The 26,319-nt window shown below is 47.9% G+C and overlaps 2 protein-coding genes across 2 annotated transcripts in view; one reads left to right on the forward strand and one right to left on the reverse strand.

Moving 5' to 3' along the window:
- Positions 1-447: 447 nt before the first annotated feature.
- LOC135815523 (procathepsin L-like) lies at positions 448-17,042 on the forward strand. The gene is made up of 12 exons (XM_065328837.1): positions 448-833; positions 3,023-3,142; positions 4,181-4,285; positions 7,695-7,786; positions 7,996-8,023; positions 8,812-8,934; positions 9,611-9,677; positions 12,758-12,952; positions 14,160-14,292; positions 14,788-14,846; positions 15,487-15,500; positions 16,597-17,042. Exons 1-12 carry the CDS (start codon positions 766-768, stop codon positions 16,694-16,696), a joined length of 1,104 nt encoding a protein of 367 aa, XP_065184909.1. The 5' UTR covers positions 448-765; the 3' UTR covers positions 16,697-17,042.
- LOC135815522 (serine-protein kinase ATM-like) overlaps positions 16,844-26,319 on the reverse strand; it is a 75,199-nt gene continuing 65,723 nt past the window's right edge. The window contains exons 58-71 of the mRNA XM_065328836.1: positions 25,993-26,128; positions 25,535-25,618; positions 25,039-25,152; positions 24,441-24,614; positions 23,974-24,112; positions 23,758-23,843; positions 22,680-22,820; positions 22,245-22,361; positions 20,755-20,904; positions 20,422-20,460; positions 19,648-19,768; positions 19,392-19,478; positions 18,340-18,518; positions 16,844-17,694 (exon numbers count right to left, since the gene is read on the reverse strand). Of these exons, the coding sequence (XP_065184908.1) occupies positions 17,329-17,694; positions 18,340-18,518; positions 19,392-19,478; positions 19,648-19,768; positions 20,422-20,460; positions 20,755-20,904; positions 22,245-22,361; positions 22,680-22,820; positions 23,758-23,843; positions 23,974-24,112; positions 24,441-24,614; positions 25,039-25,152; positions 25,535-25,618; positions 25,993-26,128 (1,933 nt within the window). The 3' untranslated portion in view covers positions 16,844-17,328. The remainder of the gene's footprint in view (positions 17,695-18,339; positions 18,519-19,391; positions 19,479-19,647; positions 19,769-20,421; positions 20,461-20,754; positions 20,905-22,244; positions 22,362-22,679; positions 22,821-23,757; positions 23,844-23,973; positions 24,113-24,440; positions 24,615-25,038; positions 25,153-25,534; positions 25,619-25,992; positions 26,129-26,319) is intronic.

Consider the following 26,319-nt stretch of genomic DNA (forward strand, 5'->3'; position numbering starts at 1 on the left):
CAGGAAAGCTCGAGACTCGAGTCTAGATAGATCTTGATTCCAACAGTACAGCAGGGATGCCTGTCAGTACAGCTTTGCCAGGAAAGTGCTAGAACATTACATACGTGCTTCACATGGGCAAAGGTTGCAGAGAAATGAACATTGAAGTGGGTTGTCAGCAAAAAGGAATCTTCAAGAAGCTTGCCACATCACGAACGTGCGCGTGCTGCATGCACATGATGTCCTTGCCAAGACAAGACCTCATCCTGTTCAACATGGAGCCGCGGCCGCGGCGCGGCCAAGGAGTTCCCCGCGCGCCGCAAAAAAACTAGTATTCGAGGCGCGCTATACTAGCCATATATAGGCTAGCGCTAGGCTAGCTAGCTGTAAGAAACAAGTCACGTGAGACCACCTAGTACCTGGCACCTGCGGCTCGCGAGTCGTGAGTCGTATTCACTACTAGTGTAGCAGTAGCCGAGTAGGGGCTATGTCAGCATGTGCAAGGAATGGTATTTTTACTTTTGACAAACTCCTTTGAAAAGGCGTCCATCAATAAGCTCCATCGGACTCTAGAAGGACTAGAACTCAGTAGTAGTTAGTGGCTTGTTCTGTCATCCGTTCAAACAACGTGCACGTGCAAACTCAGTGAAGCCCGGCGACCTCTGGACTATTCAACTCACTAAATAAAACAGAAGTCATCATCATCACTTTCTGTTGCAGAGTTGGGTATATTTCCATTTCAGCTGGATGTGATCGTGAAAGCGTGTTCCCAGGATCACAAACACCATGGAGTCGGCTTTGATTTTCGTTGTGTCGCTGCTCGTGCCGCTATGTGGAGCGGAGCTATCTTTTCAGTAAGACAGTGCTGTGTTGCTGCTTGACTCGACTATCGGAATGTGAATCAGGGAATATGGCCCTGGGTACCCCGCCTATCTCAATGCTTTCAATCATGACCCCTATTCCTTTTCCTTGTCTGCGGCCTTGCTTGGCTAAAACCCACTCTCAGCCATTGTCCTCACTGGACTACTGGAGTGAGTTTGGTGCATGGTGAGATTTGAAACACTTGACTGACCTGAGCCAGTTCAGTCAAGAACTTCATTTATTTGAATTGAATGCAAAAAAAACAAGTACATTGTAGCGCTATTACGTACTACAGTCATGGCCAAAGGAATCCGACCTGCCAGTCAAAAGTAGTGCTGCATTTCCATTTCATCACGCACGATCCGTGGGCCACATCAGCTTTGGAGCTGCTTTTTGGCTCGCTGGTTGCCGAGGCTTCTTGCCCAGACTTTACGGTACAGTGAAACCTGTCTAAGGCGACCCCTCAAGGGACGAGAAAAAGTGGTCGCGGTGGCCAGGTGGTCTTCTTATCCAGGTTCAGTGGGTCATGTGACCATATCGACATGTGATACATCATTTTGATCAGTGCATCACAGTGCACACACCTATGCTACTCTAGCACGACTCATGTGCCTGGGGTCCTGACTCCTCAGACCTGTCAAATGTCGTGCATGCACCATGTACATCTACACTTCTTGCACTGCCTGGTGCACCATGCAATGCATACATTTACATGACTAGCACTGTACAAAGCGGTCGCGGGTGGGTGGTCGCCGGTCGCGTTGAGCGAGTGGTCGCCTTATCCGAGGTGTTTTGAATGTGAATGCGTCCGTGACAAGGAAAAGTGGTCGCCATGGTCGAGTGGTCGCCATATCCGAGTGGTCGCCATTACAGGTTTTACTGTAATAGTAAATGGTGCTACGCCTTTGTTGCTTTATGCCAAAGGTGTGCACCATACAACACAGTTGGCTCCTGTGTGTAATGTACATGCGATGATCCCGCTCCCTTAATGGCGGAATCCATGCGGAAACTACATTGCAGTATCTACTGCGACAACCAGCATGCAACTACATTAGTAAGCTATGGTTAGGACCCTAATGTGCGAGGCATTCTCCAGCGTGGTGGCTGGCCACGGCAATGTGGACGAGGTGCAAAGCAGTACTCTACCACGAAACGTGCGGATGCACGTTGAGCCATTTCAGTTCGAGCAGTGGCAGCTAGCATAAGGCGAGAGCAGTCCGAAGAATACTCACACGCACGAGAAGCCGAAACGCGAAGAGCAGCCGAACAATTTACAAGGCAGAAGAGGCACTATAACAAAGACATGTTCGTACACGACAGGAGTCCTTATGCTTAGAGCCGGCTATCCAGGTCATGTGATCTCCTAGCTCCGGCAAGCAGGGCGTCAGCAGTCGATGTGATTGCAGAGGAACCGCACGTTGGTGCGCTCGATGAACTCCAAATCATCTTTCAACTGACGGAGGGCGTACAGGGCATTCACCCCGCCATTAGCGCATCCGTGTAATGATCGATTAGACGGATAACCGATATAATCGTTTCAGCCCTACATGCAATACATGTTCCTTCAAATCAACACACTGTATGCACAGTACAGAAATGAATTCTTTGTTCCTTTTGTCGTATTCCAAGTTTCACGCCAAGTCTCTAGTTTTTACAGTGAAACTTGTCTAAGGCGACCGCTCAAGGGGGATCAAGGCGAATGAATAAAATACTGAAATAAATATGCTGTTATATGGTCCCGGTGTACAGGTGGTACTCTGATACAGGGTCATTTTACTGGAAATAACATCCATTGGTCCTTCCTAGTTTTAGTGGGGCAGTAGGTGGCCTTATCGTTGGCATGGTTAAAAGAGGATCACACTCAGCGGCTTGTTCTATTTTGCCTACACCAGCACCATGTAACAGTTGGCTGCTCCTTGCTGTGTGGTGACCAGGGAGTAGTAAAATGTGGGTATTTTTACTACTACTACTCTTTTTACTATTTCATGTACTCCCTGGTGGTGACTGTGTTTATGTGTCACATTGTGTGTATGTGTGTGTGCGTGCGCGCGCGTGTGTGTGTGTGTGCGTGCGCACGTGTGTGTGTGTGTGTGTGTGTGCGCGTGTGGGTGAATGTGTGCATATGTGTGCGGGCATGTGTGTACGTCACATCATTGTGTGTGCATTCTGCTGGCGATTACAGAGAATGGAGAGCAGAGTATGGCGAGGAGGCACTCTTTGCAGACGACAATATTCTCATCGACAGAGAACAGGTGTATTACAACAATGTCAAGCTCATTCAGCGTCTGAACGAAGAAGACAAGTGAGTGACTTTGCCGCCAAGGATATGACTGTTCCATCCTCTAGCACCATGACAGTAGCTAGTACAGACAGTAAAGTAGGAACTCGGGCGGTGAGACAGAGATGAATTGAAAGTCAGGAGAGGGAGCCATGGGGCGTCACATGTTTCGAATTGCTGTCCACCAATTTCACCGGATGTAAGGTCTTGAATGCTCAGCGCTATCAAGATGACGAGATGACTGTCAATTTGGGGCTAACCCGTTGCACACTCTGACTGTTCAAGGCGTGATTTTAAATTGGCGGAGTGCAATTCGTAAGTTGTGCTCCATGGTCCCCTCTCTCTTATCTTTCAGTCATATCACAGAAAAAATCCTATCTTCACCGACTTTTGGACTACCCGCTCTTGCCATTGCCTGCTTTTGAGCCGTAACATTTTTTCTTCTCTTGGTCTTGTTCATAGGTTGATCATTTCCTCTTTGGAATGGGGGCGCTACAGTGCAGACGGGTGGCTAACCAACCCCCACCATGTGCCTCGGCCTCCCTTTGGAGATAAAAAATGTCTGATTATTAGGGGTGAAACAATTATACCGAGTACTCGAGAACTCGCTCGGTTTTTTCAAAAATAATCGTACTCGGAATAAATGAGTACTCGTTCATACTTGGTACATGCATTTACTGCAGAAATCTGCAGTTTCAGAGCAGCAGTCGGCAGATGGTGATGTGCAGACTCACGGTGTGGTGAACATTTGTTCACGAGTAGAGAGAGCCCAAATGACCCACCAACCAATACACCCGAGAAAAATTACTGCTACTCAGTTCAATCAGGGTTGTATCATGTTATTTTAAAGCCCTTGGTGTGCAATTGTTAGGAGATGAAAAATACTCGAATACTCGAATATTCGATCGGAGAAAATCAGAGTACTCGAACTCGGGATCTCAGTGCCAACTTTCACCCCTACTGATTATTATTCTACCGTCCATGTGAGGTCTGATTGCAACCATTTTCTGCTTTGAAAAATGAAGGAATGTTTGTTGGTGACCATTCATGTTTTGTGTGCAGTGGGGCTGAGTTTCGAGTAAATCAGTTTGCTGCGATGACTCCCGAAGAGTTTCGTCACCAGGTGCTGATGCGTCCACAGAAACCGTTAGAGTTCAAGGAGACGCGGTAAGGAGCAGCAGCTGTTCAATCTCACACTGTAATGCATGATAATGGTCAATGGTGGTATGCAAACATCTGCTGATTTCATTAGCAGGTAACGTAATATTTTTAATTTGGGCGGTCTGCTCCTTGTGATGGGAGGTCACCCTGTCCTCACCATCTCTCTCACTGTGCAGCACGTTCACACACAAACAGGTGAGATGCTTGCTTTGATTCTTCCGACTCATTATGGGAGAGGTAAATGGAGCCAATGTTAAATTGGCGCTCAGCGATGGTGTTGCTGACGGGCAGGCAGAAGATGTGCTTGGTACACCAACCCCACAGATGCTGCTGTGAAGTCGCACTTGGGCACAATGGGCCTGACATCATTGCCACCTCCACGATGTCCTCCAGTAGCTCTGGACGATCCATGTCCCAACGTTTCCGCCAGGTGTTGAGGTCTTGCAGCTGGTCCGCAAGGAGCGACAGTACGACATACTCGTCAAGCCAAGAAGCACTGGCATCAGACGTTAAGACATGTACCGCCTCCACGAGCTCTAGTTCAATGGCCGTGTCGACGACAGCGTCCATGTCACCGCAGTTCGCTGCCTCGACGGGGAGGTCCGAGTGTTCCACTGCAATCGCCAGCAGGGCACTATTGATCAGTGCCTCGCGTCCGGTGTCCCACAACCATGCATGCCAAAATACAGTGTGGTGTGTTGTGCTTGCTCCCCTACACAGCAGTAGCTGGACACTTAACCATCGAGATGCATGCTTCCGCAAGGCTGCAGCTATCGCAGAAGTGAACGCAGGCAGGATCTCGTTGTAGAAGACATGCTGGGATGTTTCATCAAGCCTGGCCGCTGACTGGATGGTCTGAGTCAGAGCGAAGTGAGGACGAGTGGTCATGAAGGACACTTGGCGAAGATCCTGCAGGACCCGGGTTGACCACATCCGAGAAAGGTAGCCTTTGGCGAAATTCAGCTCATCATCCTGGCTGTGGCAAGAAGACAAGGCGGGCATGAGCAAGTCGTGCAGCACTTCCCATAAGAGGCAACGCTCCGTGACAAGGACAGGACTTGCGGCCATTTCGATGATGTCCCGCCATATGCCGTAGTGGGAATTCGACTTAAGCATGGACTTGAGGACTGCCTTGCCCATCGGGATGCAGCTGTCCCCATGCTGCCACCACCACCTCAGCAGCTGTCCCCATGCTGCCACCACCACCTCAGCAGCTGTCCCCATGCTGCTACCACCACCTCAGCAGCTGTCCCCATGCTGCCACCACCACCTCAGCAGCTGTCCCCATGCTGCCACCACCACCTCAGCAGCTGTCCCCATGCTGCCACCACCACCTCAGCAGCTGTCCCCATGCTGCCACCACCACCTCAGCAGCTGTCCCCATGCTGCTACCACCACCTCAGCAGCTGTCCCCATGCTGCCACCACCACCTCAGCAGCTGTCCCCATGCTGCCACCACCACCTCAGGTGCTCAACCATGTAGGACCACCTGCTCTCCACAAATTCCTGGGGCAAACTGGGTGCCTTCTTACAGATGCCCTCAGACGTGTACAGGGCTCTGCAGTAGGATGGGTGCTGGTGGTGGACATACGCAACTTTAAAATGCAGCTGGTACAAATTAAAGTCACTCATTCCACCTCTGCCGCCAAAGCCATCGCCGATAGCCGTCTTGAGCGCGATAGTCACAATATATGGGTAGCAGCCGATGAAAGTAGCCTTCCCTCTGAAAAGCTTGCCAAGCTCAACGGCTGTTTCGATGTCTTCTCTGTGTCTGCACATAACAAGACACGCATGAGCATACGTACACAAGCAGCACATCCAAACGTTAGCTGTTTGTGGATGTACCACCATGTAACTGGTTGATACTCTGACGGTGCCACGTACCCGATAATTATGTAGATCGTAATATACATGTATGAACTGATATACCGGTAATTGCAAGTGGGTTATGGTGCATGTGCCGTGAGAATTCCTCGCGCATTTGATGGTTGTTCCTCTATACTTATTGAGCCAATTGCCAGTAGTTTACATTTTTTAAATAATAATACGATAATAATTATTTGCTGGTTTAGGGCATGATCGATTGGGCGAATCCAGAGCAAGTGCGCTCCGAGTGAGCGTGATCGTTTGGTCGAATCCGATCGAATCCGGAGTAGGTGTACTTGGAGTGGAATCCGACCACACCGGCCCCCACACCGGGAGTGGCTGGAGTGGAAATGGACTTTGCCGTTTTTGGACAGCTTTCACCGAATCTTTGTACGATATGCGTACATTTTGCGTACTACACCCTTGTTTTGTTCGATTGGGCCAGCGTTGCTCGGACTACACCGCCTGCTCGCACTCAATCCAGATTCGCCAATCGATGACACCCTTAGAGGGGTCGTCCATAAATATCGAACTTTTTTCACAAAACGAAATAATTTCGTTATGAGGTGGGAGCTAGGCCCGGAGGGGGTTGACCCATTTTGTTTCAGGAAACATTGATCCATGCACATGGCCGCTGTATATGCATGTACAGTCAAACCTCGTTAGAACGAACTTCAAGGGACTGAACAAATTTGTTTGTCTTATCGGGAGTTCTTCTTATCCAGATCTGACAAAAAATCGATATGCATATCAGATGGATTGTATTTACGTGAAGGTGCATGCTGTGGTACATGGGAAGCATGTTATTCTTAGCATAAGCCAGAAACAGGTACATGTAAGTACAATGACAAAGACAATGAATCACGACTGTGTCGAAGGTTCGTACAACGCACTGATTATTTTGTTCAAAACACGCTTGAAAACAATTTGCACTGTACGTACAATATGACCTCGACTATTGAAAAGAAGAAGAAAAAAGGCTGCCAGCGCACGCGCACGCTCGTGGACCGAAAGTTCGTACTACATGTACATGACCACACTGACTTTGTTCAAATCACACTTGAAAATAGTTCGTCTTCGCGAAAGTTCGCTGTACAGAAGTTCGTCGTAAACGAATAATTTTGACTTGAATTGATGCCTGGCCAACCATAGGATTGGCCTTAGTTCGTACTAATGGAAAGTTCGCCTTATCAGTGTTCGTCCTAACGAGGTTTGACTGTATGTTAACATGTTTTACGTTCTGAGGGGAAGGGAGGGAGGGGTTGGGTCTCTAAACTAAAATAATTCATTTGGTGAAAAATGGAGGTCGACGCTTTTGAAATCTGTGTAGACGATGGTGAGGGCTGACCTTGCAAAAATTGTGTCCTTCTCAGACAACAACATAATAGTCACGTGTGTGTGTGTGTGTGTGTGTGTGTGTGTGTGTGTGTGTGTGTGTGTGTGTGCGTGCGTGCGTCCGTGCATGCATGTGTTTGTGTGCGTGTGTGTGTGTATGTTTGTGCGTGTACGTGTGTGTGTGTGGTGTGTGCGTGTGTGTGCACGTGTGCAGATACATGGAATCAGTGGAAGCAGCTGCTCCTCTACCGACATCCTTTGACTGGACAACGCACAGCAATGTTGTGACTTCAGTCAAGAATCAAGGTTTGTTGATAAATTAACAGTGCTACTTGACATTCACATATTGCCTGGTCTTCAAGTGTTTTGATCTCGATATTCTCAAATTTTTGTTGTCCGCATTGTCACTTGCATGATGTCAGTCCAAGTATTTCCTCAAAATGCGAATATGGGTACATGTATTGGAAGAATGCCAGTGGGTAACTTTGGTTGCATATTTTGTGTTGCCAATGCAGGTGCACTGGGATCTTGTTGGGCGTTCAGGTAATGACAAAGTTACGCTTGATCATTTGATAGTGTTGTTTTTAAGGTATTTCTCAGCACCCGGGGAAAACGCAGCATCTTATTCTGGCAGCTATGCTTGTGGCGTAGCAGCCGCCCATGCTGCTGTGTGTGACTGTGGATGTGGTCTTTAGTGGATTTTGAATTTTGTTGCTGTTACCCCGGGTCACCGACTTTGTCATACCACTGCCAGTAGCCTTGATGTGAGCATACAGTTCGGGTACCAACAATGGTACTGTGCAGGACAGTGACTGGTGCCCACCACGTGTAGTAGTGACTGCAAGTACTGTGGAAACTCACCTATGTACTTAGAAGCTGTACTCATGAAGGAGGCTTGGAGTCCGTTTGCCACAGCTCCAGCTGCTGCTGTTATACGAGCAGCATGCCCACTCTGGAACGTTGGCAATGAATTACGGAGGATTAGCAAGACGAAATTTGCGTTCGCGTTTGCAAACATTTTTCAGTTCGCGAACTGGATTGTGAACTTTCGCATTTTTCGTTCGGAAAAGTAGTCGGAACACGAATCGCGGATTCGTGTCAGGGCAGTCATAAATTTACCATGCTGTACTGTCTGTACACAATGTACGTCGTGTCAACGTCATGCATGTGCGAATTCTGTTTGCTAATCCTTCTCATAACGCGAATTCCGTCACTGAGTTCGACTTTCCTTGGAGAGCGAACGCGAATTTCGTCTTGCTAATCCTCCGTATTGTCTCCTTTCCTTTCCTCATTTTCTTCTGTTGGTGGTTGTTGTTGTTGTGTGTGTGCAGCACTGTTGGTAACGTTGAGGGTCAGTGGGGTCTGAAGAATGGTCTGAAGAATGGTAATGACACTCTACAGTCACTGTCCACCATGCAGATACTCTCCTGTGATGCCGAGAAGGACATTGCTCAGTAAGGATCATACATGTGTGCACTGTGGTACACCCCCCCATAGTGTTTTGGTGGCCGTTGCTATTCACTTGCCCAGCATGACAACAAGCTCCCAGAAGTGATGAGTGAGTTTGTGTGCAAAGCTGCCTGAAACACACACCGCCAGTTACCGCCCCCCCCCCCCCCCCCCCCCCCATCGCTAGGACTGGGACTAGCCGTGCGTGTGTGCAACTCTTGTGCTTAGCCTTAGATCACACCACTCAAAACAAAAAGAAATACTTCAGACACCTTCCCCAGTAATGAAAGGGTATTTCAATTTTCAAGTCAGTACTTCACTCACCGCATCATAGTGAATCTGCTGACATGGTTCACAAGTAGGGTTTTGTTTTGTGAAAATTCAAGCTGTGTGTTTGGATAGTTGTGGGAAGCTATTACAAGCACGTGGTGACCAGTTGTGCAGAGCCAGGAACAACCGGTCTTCTTTCCTGTTTGTCTTGCTGTGTGTGTGTGTGTGTGTGTGTGTGTGCGTGCGTGCGTGCGTGCGTGCGTGTGTGTGTGTGCGCGCGTGCGTACGTGTGTGTGTGTGTGTGTGTGTGTGTGTGTGTGTGTGTGTGTGTGCGTGTGTGCGCGTGCATGTGTGTGTGCGTGTGTGTGTGTGTGTGTGTGTGTGTGTGTGTGTGTGTTCTGTGCTATACAGTGGCCGTGCCGACTGTGGTGCGTTTGGTGGCTGGCCGTATCTCGCCTATCAGTACCTGATGAAAGCGGTATGTTACGTGACCTGATCATTGCCTGTTCTTGAGTGGTATGTTACGTGACCTGATCATTGTCTGTTCTTGAGTGGTATGTTACGTGACCTGATCATTGTCTGTTCTTGAGTGGTATGTTACGTGACCTGATCATTGTCTGTTCTTGAGTGGAGCTTGTACAGTGTGCTGAGAGTAGCTTCACTGTGTTACTGTGTATTCTTTACGGTGATTGCCATGGACTGTGTATTCTTTACGGTGATTGCCAGGGACTGTGTTCCCAATAGACCCATTGCGCATTGCCAAATATGGAATGTACCGTATTTTCCCCATTAAAGGGGAAGTTAAGGCAAAAATTAAAATTTCACCAGTTGTAGTCTTCGGGGTGCTGAGTCGAATGGTCTTGGTCCGAGAAAGCTGAGACGCTCCCTTCCTACTTGAATCCCAATCGAACTCGCGCACTTCCACCGAAACTGGGTGACTGCGCCCTACGAGATGGGGATTTGTATGCAAAATGTCACTAAAAGCGCCATTTCGTTCTTCTAAAAGCACGGATGACCGCGATTGGCCCATATGTTGTAGTCTTTTGGACGCTGAGTCGACTGGTTTTGGTCCGAAAAGGCTGCGATGCAGCGTTCGCCCCTAATTCCCAATCGAACATGGTTGAAGAAGCGGTCACGTGCTCCTGCGTACACCAGTCACCTGGTCACCGTGCCTGCAGGGTACAACTTACAGCCTGTTTTGACCTTTTTTGGGTGCAGTCCTGTCACTCGAGTTGAACCTTGGTGTGAAAGTTGTCGCCTGCTGGCGTGGTGACCAGGTGATTTTGGCACCCAGGAGCACGTGACCGCTTCTTCAACCATGTTCGATTGGGAATAAAGGAGGAACGCTGCATCGCAGCCTTTTCGGACCAAAACCAGTCGATTCAGCGTCCAAAAGACTACAACATATGGGCCAATCGCGGTCATCCGTGCTTTTATAAGAACGAAATGGCGCTTTTAGTGACATTTTGCATACAAATCCCCATCTCGTAGGGCGCAGTCACCCAGTTTCGGTGGAAGTGCGCGAGTTCGATTGGGATTCAAGTAGGAAGGGAGCGTCTCAGCTTTCTTGGACCAAGACCATTCGACTCAGCACCCCGAAGACTACAACTGGTGAAATTTTAGTTTTTGCCTTAACTTCCCCTTTAAATGTATAGTAATTTTATTTTTTCAAAGGTGGTCAGACCTGTACTACTATAGGAGACTGTACTAGTATTGGAGACGTGTACTTTTATTGTTTCTGGAAAGATTGATTGCCTGGGTTGGGTGGCAAACAACTCGTGATAATGATGCTGTAAGGCTGTAAATACACCCAACCATGGTAAGAATCAGTGTACAAAGACACAATGACGATGAACGGGTAAGAAAAACGAAGTAAGGTGGACCCTGGTATCTGTACTCCACTAATGCCCATCACATCATTCCGGCATGTACTTGGTCCGGCTCATCGCAATTGTCGCTTATCTATAGCCACTAAGAACAGGAGTTTTTTTACCGCCCTGTGAAATTTCCAACAGGCATAGTGAAGAAGCATGATACATGAATACTCTCCGCCAGAAGAAAAAAATTTCAGCAATGGAATCAGGCGAAGCGAGTCGAAGAAAGGAAGCAAGGGAAGCAAAATGCACGAAATAAATCAGCGAAGAAGCGCGTTCTTGCACTCACACTAGTAATACAGGTCTAGAGTTCATTCAACTCTGCATCTCTCGAGCCGCGCCGTTACATGAGCTGACATTTGCTGGTGTCTAGCTGCTGGCGTACACTGGTAGAGTATCTCTTGCGTTCTCAGCCTGTCGTATGGCAGCAATGGGAAAGAAACAGTTGTGGATGTCACTTCGCCGACTGCGGTGCTTGAAGGAACCGTGGGCAGTGTGACCTGTGTGTCACCACAGTGTGTTTCAACAAAGCCTTCCAATGAGGCATACAGGCCTCTCCGGACAGCTGTCATACGCTCCGCTGGATACGCTGGCCACAACTCTTGTAATGCGGCTGCTAGGTCAACCAAGAGAAGGAACAACCAACACGTCGGCCGGGCGCATCGCATCAAAAAAAAACCTTTCTTCTTCAGCATGACGCTCATACTCCTCTGCCGTGCACGCGTGCCTGTCACGCTCTCCAGGCCAGGATGTCAGTTGCCCCTGCTACAGTTCCGTTCTTGGGGTCGCTGCGCTTGGCTTTTGCAAGTTTTGGGAACACAGACAGTGAATGGCCAGATTCCCACTTCCCAAAAAGTCGAATACATCGCGATTCAAAGCGCTAGTCGCGATCATTTTTTCTTTGGTGCCTCCTTTGATCTTGCCATCACGATCTCCCAAGCAAAAGTAAGTTAGATATCGTGATTAGACTGGGTTTTACCTGTCAAAAAGTGTGTGGGGGATAAGCGACAATTGCGATGAGCCGGACCAAGTGCTATTATTAGAGACGTGTCCTTTTATATTTTCGATCCACACCCAACATGTACTACAATTGGGGACGTACTAGTAATGGAGACGTGTACGTTTAATGGGGAAAATACGGTATGAGTAATGCTTGTGAGTACGCTGGGATCAGCAATGCACTGTTCAACACCCCCACCCCCCCCCCCCCCCCCCCCCCAGACGACCATGCGTACCCTACCCAGGTGACTGTGAAGGGTGTTTATGGTACAAATTACTACGTCATTGCGCAATGGGTCCATTGTGCTTGTGGCATTCAAAGAGTCCTAACATTCTAATTCAGAAGATGTACGGTATTACAATGTACAGTTAGGGGTCGTCTATATTTAAATATCCATCTTCTACACGAAACCGAAAAGTTTCGTTTGTGGGTGGCCCGGGAGAGTTTCGTTTTGAAAAAAATATCGACAGCCGAAACATCAATCCATTCTAGCTGTCAAGTCTGGTTGGGTGGGGAGGGTTGTAACTTGTAACTAAACTAAACATTATCGATTATCCCCCCCCCCCCCCTTACATTCCCTGTGTTAAAATCGTACGTACCTCACATATCCGCTGCAGACATGACACTACAGTGCAGCTCACCTGTGTGATGTTCTGTGTGCTGCGCGGTGGTATCTTTCTTCAGGGCGGCATTGAGCCGGATGTGGACTATCCGTACTGCGTGGACGGCTGCTTCCCGTGCGCTCCACACGGTTACAACGTTAGCCTGTGCGGTCAGAAGGTGGAGTACTGCCGCAAGAACGACAGCTGCCCGGCCATGCTCCGAACGCAGGACTTCGTTCCAGGCCTGCAGTTGGCTGACTGGAAGGCGATCAGTACGGTAAGACATGACCTACCATATTTTCCCGGCTATAAGCCGTACCCGGAGATTTTTTGTCACGAAATACCGACATCTACCCTGTATTTCACGGTTCATTTGACCATCATAATGTACGCCACACTGACTTTTTGGGTGAATGACGAGTGTTTTAAATGCAGTTTTATTTATTTATTTAATTAAATTTTTTAAATTTGGCCGGTTTATACTCGGGAAAATACCGAACTGTAACAGCATGCACGTTAACTTACCGGTGAATATTGTGACGATGAAAACGGGGTCTGTTGTAACTGGACTGGTACCCGTTACTAGTAAGGTTTTTCTATGAACTTGTAGGTTGCAGTGTATTTCTATTGGCACACGTCGAAGCAGTCATGCGTGCGGTGCTGATTGTTTGTTTGTTTGTTTTGTTAGACAACAATACCGTACATTTTAAATGTCCAGGGTCACAGATCTACTTATAGTACATTGTACCGATATTCCACATTGTACGGAGCAGAAGAGGTTTAAAGATCTAGAAAGAGGTTGCATGTTGCCCCTATATAGATGTTATGTGTACAGAAGGTAAAGTAAAAAAAGTAAATCATTATTATCGTGTCCGTTCCCGAAGGGAACTCACATAAGGTAGCACATACCGTAAAGTCGCGGATGAAAGCCGGGTTTGCATACAAGCACATCGCGGATAGAAGCCTGAAAATCAAACGGGTCAAATGCATATAAGCCTGTCGCGCGTAGAAGCCTGGCTTCTCTGCAAGCGCGGATCGGGTGGGTCAAGAGTGCATGCGCTATGTACGGTGCATAGTAAAACTGCCGCCATACCGGTAGTCAGTGGTAGATCTACGCGTGTCGCGCGTAGAAGCCTGGCATACAAGCCTGGCAAAATATCAGTAGTGCATATAGCATGGTTTGCAAACAAGCCTGGTTTGCATTAAAGCCTGATGCAGAAAGCGGCTTATGTGCTTATAAGCCCGGCTTTTATCCGCGACTTTACGGTAGTTAATTAACTTAATCATGATGCCTGATGTCACCTAGTTTTAACCCCTATTGTGTGCGTGTGTGTGTGTGTGTTTATGTACGCACATGTGCATGTGTTGTGTACGTGTACCGGTATGTGTATGCGTGTTTGAATGTGCTTGTGCATTTGCACATGTGTGCGTGTGTGCGTGCGTGTGGGTATGTTCATGCTCTGCTCTGCTCTCTCTCTATTTAGGATGAGACTGAGATTGCACAGCAGCTAGTGGACATTGGACCACTGTCGGTGGCCATGGATGCCACTCTGCTGAATTTCTACCACAGCGGTGTGTTCCATCCACCCTTCTGCAGTAAAACTGAACTTGATCACGGTAAGCATGAACAGTGCCAATACGTAGTGGTGGAAATTTCAATGTGTGTTAATACACGCTTAGCATATCCGTTGCAGCATGAAGTGTGTGCCATTGCACCTTGGCGATGAACGCTGCTGCACTTGGCGCAAACCCGTCCAAGTTGTATCTCCTATGGTGCAGCGTGTAGCATACCAGTGTGGAAGGTGAAGCACGCTGGCATTGTGACGTACCTGCACACGTTAGTGTGAAGTGTTTACATTGCAGTCTAGTGTTACGTACACCACTTGCACTGTATAGTGTTGTATTGCATGGTGACATTGTACATGTGCTTCAGTACTACAAGTAGTAGTAGCACTATCTGTTGTTCAACGCTTTTGAATCCATCGAGTTCCTTGTCCATCGTTATTCTCACATTCTGCTACTGTAATGCTGACAATAACTGACAGTAGCTAGTGCCCTGTCTTCATTCTTGTTCTGCTGGCTCTGCTCTCTCTGCCCTACTCTGGGTTGCAGCTGTGTTGATTGTTGGCTTTGGAGTGGAAAAAGAGCTGTTGTCAACCAAGCCCTACTGGGTAAGTGTGCACATGCCATGAATACCCTGTGTCTGCCTAGGCTACAGTTTCTCATTGTCCCTTGTTACTCCCAGAGCTACAGTATCCCATTGTCCCTTGTTACCCTACTGAGTATCCCATTGTCCCCTACATTGAGCTAGAGCATCCCATTGTCCCCTGTGACTCCCTGAGCTACAGTATCCCATTGTCCCCTGTGACTGCCTGAGCTAGAGCATCCCATTGTCCCCTGTGAATCCCTGAGCTAGAGCATCCCATTCACCCCCCCCCCCCCCCCCCCGACTGCCTTTGCTGCAGTATCCCATGACTGCCTGAGCATCCCATGATCCCTCGTCACTCCCCGAGCTATATGCTCATTTATGATGGTAGGATTTCCTATCTAGCAAAAAGGTTGACCTGCATGCTCTGGCATGTACCCTCTCAAGATGGTGGCCAAAGGTCCAACTCCACCATCACAGTGAACAAAAAATACGAACAGCTGAACAGTTCTTACTTGTCTCTTCTTGGTCCAGGCGGCAACAGTGACTTATCCTTGTCGAATGCATTGCTGTCTTGTTGTTTCTGTTTCTTGTTGGATGGCCTGCTGGGAATGGTACTGCATCTGTAATGAACCGGTGTGTGCGAATGCTATCACTACGACCAGCTCGTCAAGAACAGGTATGTGAACGTTACTAGCTACTTGTAGTAAGGAGCAACTCCTGCCCCCCCCCCCCCCCCCACACCCCATAATCGTATCGCCATGAAATTGTAGCGAAAGTCCGTAACCCCCCCCCCCCCCCCACACACACACACACATAATCTCGTTGCCATCACATTGTAAGGAAAGTCCGTGACCAAGAGTATGCAACTGTAACTTACAGGTGGTCAATGGCCATTGGCCAGTACACTGCCTTCATTGCGTAACTTGTCTGCCTCGTGCCCTGTACTCAAGCACTCAAAATCTGCAATCTCTCCTACCAGTCCAACGGTTTCTTGATTTGACAGCACGGTCCCTACATTTTGAGTACACAAACTCTAGTTCCGTTCGAAAGTCAGTTTCAAACAACAGAAAAAAATTACCGTATTTTTCCGGTTGTAAGTCAACCTTTTACGACTAAAAATAGAAGGAGAAAGGGTGCGGGTCGACTTACAACTGGGATTCGACTTATAACCGGGAACTATCAGAATCTTACAAAAAATGACCTGCCCTGCATGCATGAGTGCACCATCTGTACACATGTTTATTGGCCTTTTTCAGGGATTGGGACGTTATATCCTCCAATAAGGAAAGTTTACATGATTTGTTGATGTGTTAGTAGCAGGGAGTGGTTGGCAGTGCTTCGTTGGGTGAAAACTTTAAAACGCAGAATTGAGACCTCCGGATACAGGGGTCGACCTATAACCGGGGTCGACTTACAACCGGTAAAATACGGTAACAGAATTAGCTTTCTGCACATTGTGGAGACGAAGTCGTATGCTGAGTAATAGTGTAATGAAGGCAGTGCACTGGGCAGCTGTTCCATTGGAGATACCCCATAGTCCACTGTTGCATGCTTATAGACTCCTGCTGGTAGCCAATGCTCTGCAGTAGAATCTATTCAAGAGAGGGCTATATTTTTCACTGGCTCTTAGAGACTGGGGCACTATTCGAGATAGGGCACAATTAAAGAGAGGGGCTAGTGATATCGTCATGCTGACTCACATCATTGATTCATTGCACACATTTTGCTGTGTGTATCGTCTGCAACATGCACTTACTATATTGTTTCTGTAGCTGGGGTGCAAAGTGGGGACAGAAAGGCTACTTCAAGATCATGCGTGGAGAAGGCACGTGCGGCATCAACACCCAGGTCACAACATCCGTCCTCAAATAGAGCGCCATCAAACAGCATTCCAGAAGACATTTGATTTCGTTTTGGAGCTGTGCTCCTTAAATTTTGTTTTTGTTTTAGTCCTGTTGATTTGTAGATCAGGAACATTATCCCTGTGCCTGCTTGTATGAGAGTGTGTGTGTTTGTGTGTTTTCGGATGTGTCCATGTGCTGCTGAAGTAAATATGCCGACAAGCCAATTTCACAATACTCTTTTTTTCTGGTCTTATTCAGAAGAAGTCTTCAGGACAGCTGGTCCTATTCCACATTTTTATTTGATCTGGCCAGTCAAGCCTCACACACATGTATGTGCACTGGTACTAAAAAGAGCATAGAAACCTGGAAAAAAAAGTAAAAAAGCTAAAGAAAATGAACTGTGTGTTTTGTGGATAGGAGCACGGCGGGAAAAGAAAATATTTACATATTTGTATGGTTAAAGAACATCCATGCCGTTGGTTTTTGCATGCTTGGTGAGAGAGATTTCATACGCAATGTTTTTTTTGTACAAGAATAATATAAGGAAGCGAATTTGCTGCAATTGTTCAGTTGCATGTAGTCTACCAAAGCACTCACAGCTATGCGTAGCTCAGTGGTACAATCGGGGCTTCGTGGCGGCCTAAGAAGGCGTGCTGTCACCTACACCCACGGCTGCCATCCCGGGAAAACACGGCAAAGGTTGGACTCGTTGGTGGCCTCCTGGATAAGATGGGCCACCTGACCGCTCACGCTCAGTGCCACGCCTTCCTCTTCGATGCCCTGCAGTTTCTGCTGCATGCGCTTTAGCACGTGCTCGGCCATCTTGCGCGATGACGACGACTCCATGGAGCGAGAGCCGGATGAGGCGTTGCCAGTTTGACCGCTGGCACCACCACCGCCAACAGCACCTCCGCCGCTGGTCTGCGTGCCCTGTGGCGTGCCTATTCCACCACCGCCATCTCCCTGCAGCTTGCGGGCCTTCACCGGACTCACTGTCCACTGGTATAGTGGATCGTAGAGCAGTACCTACATGTACAGTAGCAACGTGCACACAGGCATAGGCACAGACACAAACACAGATGCGCAGACACAAACACGTTTCTCGAGCTATTAATTAAACAATGGTTTCTCATTAAAGCGAACTTTGTGCCTTGTCTGAGATTCAACTCTCACAGTAACTAAGAGCAGAGAGATAGTGTAGACATGACAACAGGCTGCATACCTGAAGAGGAGAGAGAGAGAGAGAGAGAGAGAGAGAGAGAGAGAGAGAGAGAGAGAGAGAGAGAGAGAGAGAGAGAGAGAGCAGAGCGTGTAGATATTATTATTATTATTATTTATTCTTCTTTTACTAGGGAATTCCCAACAGGCGTCAACGCCTTTTTACAGGGAACCCTAGGTATAATTTGATGGATGAGCGAAATTCAGCTGGTGAACTAGACATGCGGCAAGCGGGTGGAAGTGTATTCCACCTGGCAGCGCCCAAATAAGAAATTGCACTAAAGCCATGTCGGGTGTTTAATAGCGGGGCAGAACAAGAGCAGCAGAGACTTGGCCACGGGTGGTGGCTGCAGTGCGAGCACCATGGGCGCGCAAGGTAAAGCGGTCTCGCAGAAGAGGACTAGCAAGTCCATTCAGGCAGCGGTAAACAAATACGATATGACAACAGCTTACCTGCACGATAGTGAGCAGCTCTTCACAGGATTGTTTCATTAGCTGCAAGGTGGCCTCGGAGCAGCGGCGGAACATACCCTCCGTGCCGGACAGACCCATACCATCCACAATGTCACGTGTCAGCCGAAACGGAATTGTCTCCGGAGTTGGTAGTGCCTTGCCTTGCTCAAACGCCACACCTGGACAGTGGAAAGGAAAGGGGAAGAAATGCTATGTGATAATCATTGGTAATGCTAGGCACAGAGTGGGTTGACCCAATCAATTGGCAAATGTTAATTTTTTTTACAAAGACCACTTAAATGCCAAACATGAGCTGCAGCTAGTTTGAGTGAGGATATTTTCTATTAGGCCATGGTAAAATTTATCTTTGATTCTCAAGTATGCGCGCACCGATTTTTGGCGGCGCACCGACGATTTTTTATTTCTATGCATGCATATGCGCACATGAAAACGGTCAATGCGAAAGGCATGAATCAGGGAGTAGTAAAATACCGGTATTTTTCTACTCCCTGGCCTGAATAAAAAAATTTAAAAAAACCTTTGACGTACTTATGTGTGACCCTATCTTTGGAAATAAAAAAATGTGGGAAATAAAATAAAAAATCGCTCGCTCGCACCGATTTTCACAGGCTCATGACCTGAGAATCAACTTTATTTTTTACCATGTCCTTAGTGAAATGCTGTTGATCTTCAGCCACAAGTGACAATGTGTCCCAAGCAGGGAGTAATAAATTTAAATACTGGTATTTTTACAACTCCCTGGTCCCAACCCAGTTTGAAGAGTTCGACCTGAAGGAAATTGTAGGATTGCCTCGTGCCAGAATCTTTTACAGGGTAGCTCTGCACTCGGGGCCCTCACTCGGCTGGCACGCAAAATACATCCCCTATTCCTCTCACGTGATATCTTCAGCGTGTGGTACATGCGAACAATGCGAACCCACAAACACACATGTACGCAACAAAGGGCACATCACTTTATGATGGCACACACCTTAGCCTTTGGCATAGCCTGGGAACTAAAAATAATTCGTACACACGGTAGCAATCCTTACCCAAGTCAATATGAATGACCTCAGCAGTGCGACGATCAATTAGAATATTCTGACAGTGACGATCGCCAAGACCCATAATGTAACCAACTGTGGAAGAGGGGAGAGCAAAGAGGAATATAGAATACAGAAGACGGGACTAACTAAAAGTTATGTACGCACAGAGAAACCTACAGCACCACCACATATCGATACAATGAGAACACACACACACACATACGAGTACACACACGCGTGCACAAACACACACAAAACTCACCAATGGATGCGGTGGCAGCACTTCTAGTGTACACCAAGCTGTGCTCAAACCACTGCGAAGGATCAGAGAAGTTCTCCAAGAAGAAGTAGCGGAATACGGGCAGGAAGGCTTTAGTTATATCCTGTCAGAACAACAAAAATAAGCAGGAAAGACTCAACTGGAGGGAAACGGTTTCACCCAAGAACTCGGTATACAACAAGATTGTACTTCTTTTTCAAGTAAGATACCAGTATTCACAGCACCGGATATCTAGAAAACTGGCTCATCCAACACCAGAGTCATTCTATAGTATTTACACATACCAGTATTCACAGCACCGGATATCTAGAAAACTGGCTCATCCAACACCAGAGTCATTCTATAGTATTTACACATACGTTTACATGCGCCGATGACTACAATAGACACACTGTAACGGTACACTCTCTTTTCTGCTGTTATCTGGAGTTGCTAAAACACTCAGACAGTACATTGAGGTGGATTATTGACACTTGTCTACGATTGATGAATACATGTACAGAGACAACCAACGTGCACTGCTCAAGCTGTGCTCAATACCGGAGGGGCAGAGCTTCCAAACATAGATGGCACAACGAGGTTCTACCTGCAACTCACACAATGCAATCTAGTTGGAAGTGTTGCCCGAGGATTGCTTTGTGTGAAACTAGAGTTGCAGCTGAAAGCTTTGTTCTGCCTTTTACGCACATGTGGAGATCGAATACAGACTACATTGTACAGAGGAATACAAGTAGAGGGAGATTCCGTAGTTCTTACCGTGTATGCCTTTAGCTTTGCTTCCGGGGTTTTAGCATTCTGGACAGAACGGCCCACAACAAATGACAGCAAGCGCCCATACTTCAATACATCCCTGGGCTTTTCCAGTCACCACAAGCACAAACAACTACACACAGAAAACAGCTGCATTCTGTTCACAAGAGGACGTTTAGGGCTATGAGAGTACCCATGTGGCTTGGACATGCAAGACCACCATATCAATATGAAATCAGTCGGGGAGGGGGTTCACAATTTAATCCATCACAAGTAATACTGGAAATAGCCTGGATCAAAGGAAATCTTTTTGCTATAGCTCATGATCAGTGAACATACCATCAGTGTTTCACGACAGCGCATGTTGGTCGGTGCAGTTGGCTGGTAACGTCTATGTGCACTTTGGTCACCAACGACCAGATACTGCCCGAGTGGCATGGTGTCAACACACCATTGCACTACACCGGAACGTTGAGAGAGCGGAATCACCTGCATGGTACAACGCGGGCACATCGTGTAAAAAAAACACACACACACACACACACACACACATGCATGGGGGTGTTGTACAGGGGTGAGTGGGCCATGGTCTGGAGTAGTAGCATGTGTGTTACCTCTACAAAATGTACATACTTCGAAGTACATTACATGTCATAAACTGTAAAGGTTCTTGATCATGTACAAGTACTGGTACTATTGCGGAAAGAGATAAAGAAGTGTTCCAAGTACAGAAACTTGTTCACTGAAAAGAGTGATCGGTGGTATGATTTATACAAAATTCAACACAATTCAAAAAACTCCCTCACAGCCACAGGGCACCATATACTGTAGAGCGTTACTCGCTGGACTCTCATCAGACGAGCGTATCAACACAGCTGTGTATACAGTCAGACCTTGCTTAGCCGCACACATCCGTTTTCCACAAAAAATATCCGGATAGGCGAGGGAACCGGATAATCGAACACACACACTGTTTGTATGCATGACATATACTGTAAATCGGTAACCAACGATTTTCTTCCGGATGGCGAGGGATCCGGATAATAGAGGACCGGATAAGCGAGGTCAGACTGTACATGTACTGTGTATCACCGGACCTGTGAACACCATGCTAGCTGTGTACTGGTGCGGGGTGCTGTGCAGGCCCAGACCTGTGAACACCATGCTAGCTGTGTACTGGTGCGGGGTGCTGTGCAGGCCCAGACCTGTGAACACCATGCTAGCTGTGTACTGGTGCAGGCCCAGACCTGTGAACACCATGCTAGCTGTGTACTGGTGCGGGGTGCTGTGCAGGCCCAGACCTGTGAACACCATGCTAGCTGTGTACTGGTGTAGGGTGCTGTGCAGGCCCAGACCTGTGAACACCATGCTAGCTGTGTACTGGTGCGGGGTGCTGTGCAGGCCCAGATCTGTGAACACCATGCTAGCTGTGTACTGGTGCGGGGTGCTGCTGTGCAGGCCCAGACCTGTGAACACCATGCTAGCTATGTACTGGTGCAGGGTGCTGTGCAGGCCCAGACCTGTGAACACCATGCTAGCTGTGTACTGGTGCGGGGTGCTGTGCAGGCCCAGACCTGTGAACACCATGCTAGCTGTGTACTGGTGCGGGGTGCTGTGCAGGCCCAGACCTGTGAACACCATGCTAGCTGTGTACTGGTGCAGGGTGCTGTGCAGGCCCAGACCTGTGAACACCTCTAACCGCGCTGTGCAATGGTGCAGGGCGCTAACGTGGTCATGCAATAGGATTGAGTTGAGAACGGCTGTACAGTACTTAGTATAGCAATCCCCTTGGCAGATTTTAATCTACAAGCAAAGGAAGTGCTTCTTGCCTTGTAGGTACGGATACGAAGCTGCCTCTTCTTGGTAGTAGTGTCCCGTTTCAACCACTGGTTGACCATTTCAAAGACTTGCTGCATGACAGCATCCTGACGCAGGTCATCTTGTCCCTATGTGGATTGCAGCGGCATGCACGTACATGCACACACACACACACACATACACACACGTACACACGTACACATGTACACACGTGCACATACACACACATAAACATGAACACCAAACACATAGACACATAGAGACACACACAGACACACAAACACACATACACACACATACACACACGTGTGCACAACTGTTCAGAATATACATGTAGGTTTCGAGGAAGAGGAGGCGCCGTATGGTGCAGATTTAAGACACAGTACGCACACAATCTCATACATGTACTAGTATAGCCCAATTTTGCCAAATCAGACCCAATTTACCTTGACCAGGAGTTGCCGATGGATACCATCAGAGCCAACGCACACAATCCTCTTGGGCATGTTGATACCGCCGACGAGATGGAAGTTTGGCAAAAAGTGATCAATGGTGATAAGGTTCTTGTACTCACATGCTGGATCAACCTGGAGACACACACACACACACAGAAAGAGAGAGAAAGCACACACACACACACACACACACACACACACACACACACACACACACACACACATATACACACACGCACAAATATGAAAACACACATGCATGTCCACACACACGCACACACACGTGTGCACACACACACACACACACAAACGCGTGCACACACATACACACACATACACACACACGTGCGCATGCAACACACATGTATACACTATTTTGCGATATGATATGAGCAATTGCGAGCTTAGATCGTGTCTCCAGAGTTATTTTAGAGCAGATGAGAACATTTGTCAGCTCGCGCACGAGCGAGAGCAGTCAAAACGATTACATCAACACTAAAAATGAATTCTTCTCGGAACCTTACTGAGAGTCAAAGACACAAAATTCCCCATAACTGCCCATTTGCTGTGCACAGGAGCACTCAGCAAGCATGTGATGTGAGTTGTAGGAGCACCGAGTGATGCCACATAATTCATGTACTGTACCGCTACTGTACCGCTACTGTACCGCTACTGTACCGCTACTGTACCGCTACTGTACCGCTACTGTACCGCTACTGTACCGCTACTGTACCGCTACTGTACCGCTACTGTACCGCTACTGTACCGCTACTGTACCGCTACTGTACCGCTACTGTACCGCTACTGTACCGCTATTGGAGACACAGTAAAGAAAGAAGTACAGTAAAACCTGTAACTAAAACCCACCGTGACCAGCGACCAGCCTGCTACTACAGACCACTTCGGCAGGCACGGACAGTCTCACGTTCATATATGGTTGTGCGGTACCCCTAATTAAGGACCACCTGCCACTAAAGACCGCTTTCTCTGGCCCCAAAGGGTGGTCTTTAGTTACAGGTTCCACTGTACAGTGAACATGTGACAAGTCAACCAAACAGTGCAAACACACCTCTATGTTGCTGGCCGTGACGGCGACTAGGTCTAACTTCTTCATTTTCAAGAGCTTGAAACCGGACGGCATCGGTTGGGGATGAGCTGTACATGATAGAAGACGTGTACACGTGAAAAAAACACGCAATGTCAGCGTAGTCTACTAGCTAAGCTATTCACCAGTGTATATGGATCCATCAATCCATCAAGGGATAATACAAATCCCAGCACATACCGGTCTTTCCCTTGAGATGCTGCACATTCTCATAGGCCAGTTGGTTGTATGCTTCACACAGTCTACACATGTTGTCCACTAGAACGGGCTTCTGAATGGCCACGCGCTGCACTATCGCTTGAGCAGCGCGGATCTTATCCTGCAGATACACACAGACACACATACACACGCACACAGACTAGAGCAACACCGACTGCATTGAACTCTTGTAGACTGTGGCCATACTCGATATGGCAAACAGAAAACCATTGGTGTGTACGAGTACATGTAGTTTACGGAATAGCAAGTTCTCTCAACGCTAACGCTTACCACATACCTCTGTCGTACAGACTAGGTAGATGCAAGAGTAGTAGAAACCAGTGGCGTGTGTGTGTGTGTGTGTGTGTGTGTGTTTGTGTGCGCGTGAGTGCGGGTGTGTATCTCCATGGCAAATGGGAAAGAACACAGGCAGCACCGCTGTAACGTACATCACTAAAATCGTTCTCCTTGGGTTGCGACGACACTTGCCGACGCATGCGCTTGGCCGGCGGTGGTGTAGCCAGCTCTGCCGACGATTTGCTAGTGCCCTCGTTGGCATTGCGCAGTGCCAAGATTACATAGAGGCTGTGATGAGGATGGTCCAGGCACAGCTTCTCAATTATCTATCAACACAGGAGCAAGAAACACAGGGCCGTGGTTTGTACCATCAACACCCTACACGGTGACCCGAGGATGGCCGTGTAGGGTGACAAGCAGTGAACTGTGGGTCACAGCATACTCATACACAGTGCTGAAAAATGAAATCTGATCGAGTGTGTCAGCTTTGCACCCTGCACTAGTGAACATTCCAGTGTTTTCACGTCTGGGGCTGCATAGTGCCCGGCACATACTTGACTCACGACATTGGATTCATTGATCAGCACTGTACATTACTCATACAGTCCATATTTGGAAATGCACAATGGCCTTTAATTAATATTGACAAAGCATTTACAGTAGGCAACCGACGTGCATGCAATACTAGCTATTAAAGGTGCTTGAAAAGAGATTCCGTTCATTCACAAGCGGCTTCACGGTGGAGGTTACCTTGGCCACGGTCTGCTGGAACTGTGTGCCTTCCAGTGTATTACAGCTGATGCGAGCAGCCAGTTGGTAGAGAAGTGGGAGCAGCTTGCGAGACTGAAGCCTGGGAAGTTCAGCCTGAAGCCAACAAACAGCGAATATTCAGCTCGTCAACTTCAAGACACGCATCTGACCTCACGTGACAGAATGGCTTCACACATGTCATGTATTCAAATTTTTTACTGTTTCAAAATTTTAATTAGAGACACATGAAGGATACAGTGAACTCGGCTAGGATTACTATAGCAGTAGGGAGCTGCAGGATTGTGTGCAGGAGTGTGCATGCGCATGAGCGTCTGCGCATGCCAGCAACAAATGACTGAAAGGTAACTGTGCTTCACATCCATAGCACGGACTCGGGCGTGGAGATGGACAGACGATGTAACACCACACCATAGAACAGAGTGCCGTCGACTGCAGCAGAGAATAACATGTTTTGCAGCTTTCATGTCGTGCTCACCGCCATCAAGGCATCCACTTCTTTCTCCATTAGGTTATCAAACCAGAGCGAGATCAAGCGGAAGATACGCAGGTCATACGCATCCTGTAAATCAGGCCATTCAAGGAGAAAACAGAGGAAACACACAGATTGATATGGAAACAAACTCAGCCAGTGGCTAAACAGCACAGTCACAGCAGAGCAAAGCAACCCAGAACAAGACACACAGTGTGGCTGTTTTACCAGCACAGTAAGTCAGTAACTCAGTCACACACACACACACACATGCACGCACGCAAGCACGCACGCACACACACACACACACACACACACACACAACTAGTGCAGCGGTTTTAGCAACATAGTAAGTGAGTCCAGCATGCACTTAATTATACTGCCAATGCAAGAAGGGTAGCGTGTCCAATGGCATTGCATGGCAGGCACACACCAATACTGAACAGCAATGGTAACCATTTTACCCCAGCTTGCAGGCAGCGCAGGTAGTTCTTGAGCGACGAGATCAGGAAGTGGTTGCGCGCAAGCCGGAAACGCTCCAGGTATTTCGAATCGGTCTCCTTCGCCAGCTTCAGCAATCTCACATAATGCTTCACCTCTCTGTAGTACACAGTGTCATGCAGCAGGCAGGGAAGGCAGGGAACAGGATAATTATAAACATGCACGGATAGAACAAAGACACCAAAACACAAATAGACAAAGCAGCGGCTTCCATCTCCGACAGCGAAACCATTTAAAAGTTGTTCAGGCACAGGCGAGCGATAGTCAGACAAGAGTGGACATAACACGTG

The sequence above is a fragment of the Sycon ciliatum genome, chromosome 4 (genome assembly GCF_964019385.1).
Source record: "Sycon ciliatum chromosome 4, ocSycCili1.1, whole genome shotgun sequence".
In the NCBI taxonomy this organism is placed as follows: domain Eukaryota; kingdom Metazoa; phylum Porifera; class Calcarea; order Leucosolenida; family Sycettidae; genus Sycon; species Sycon ciliatum.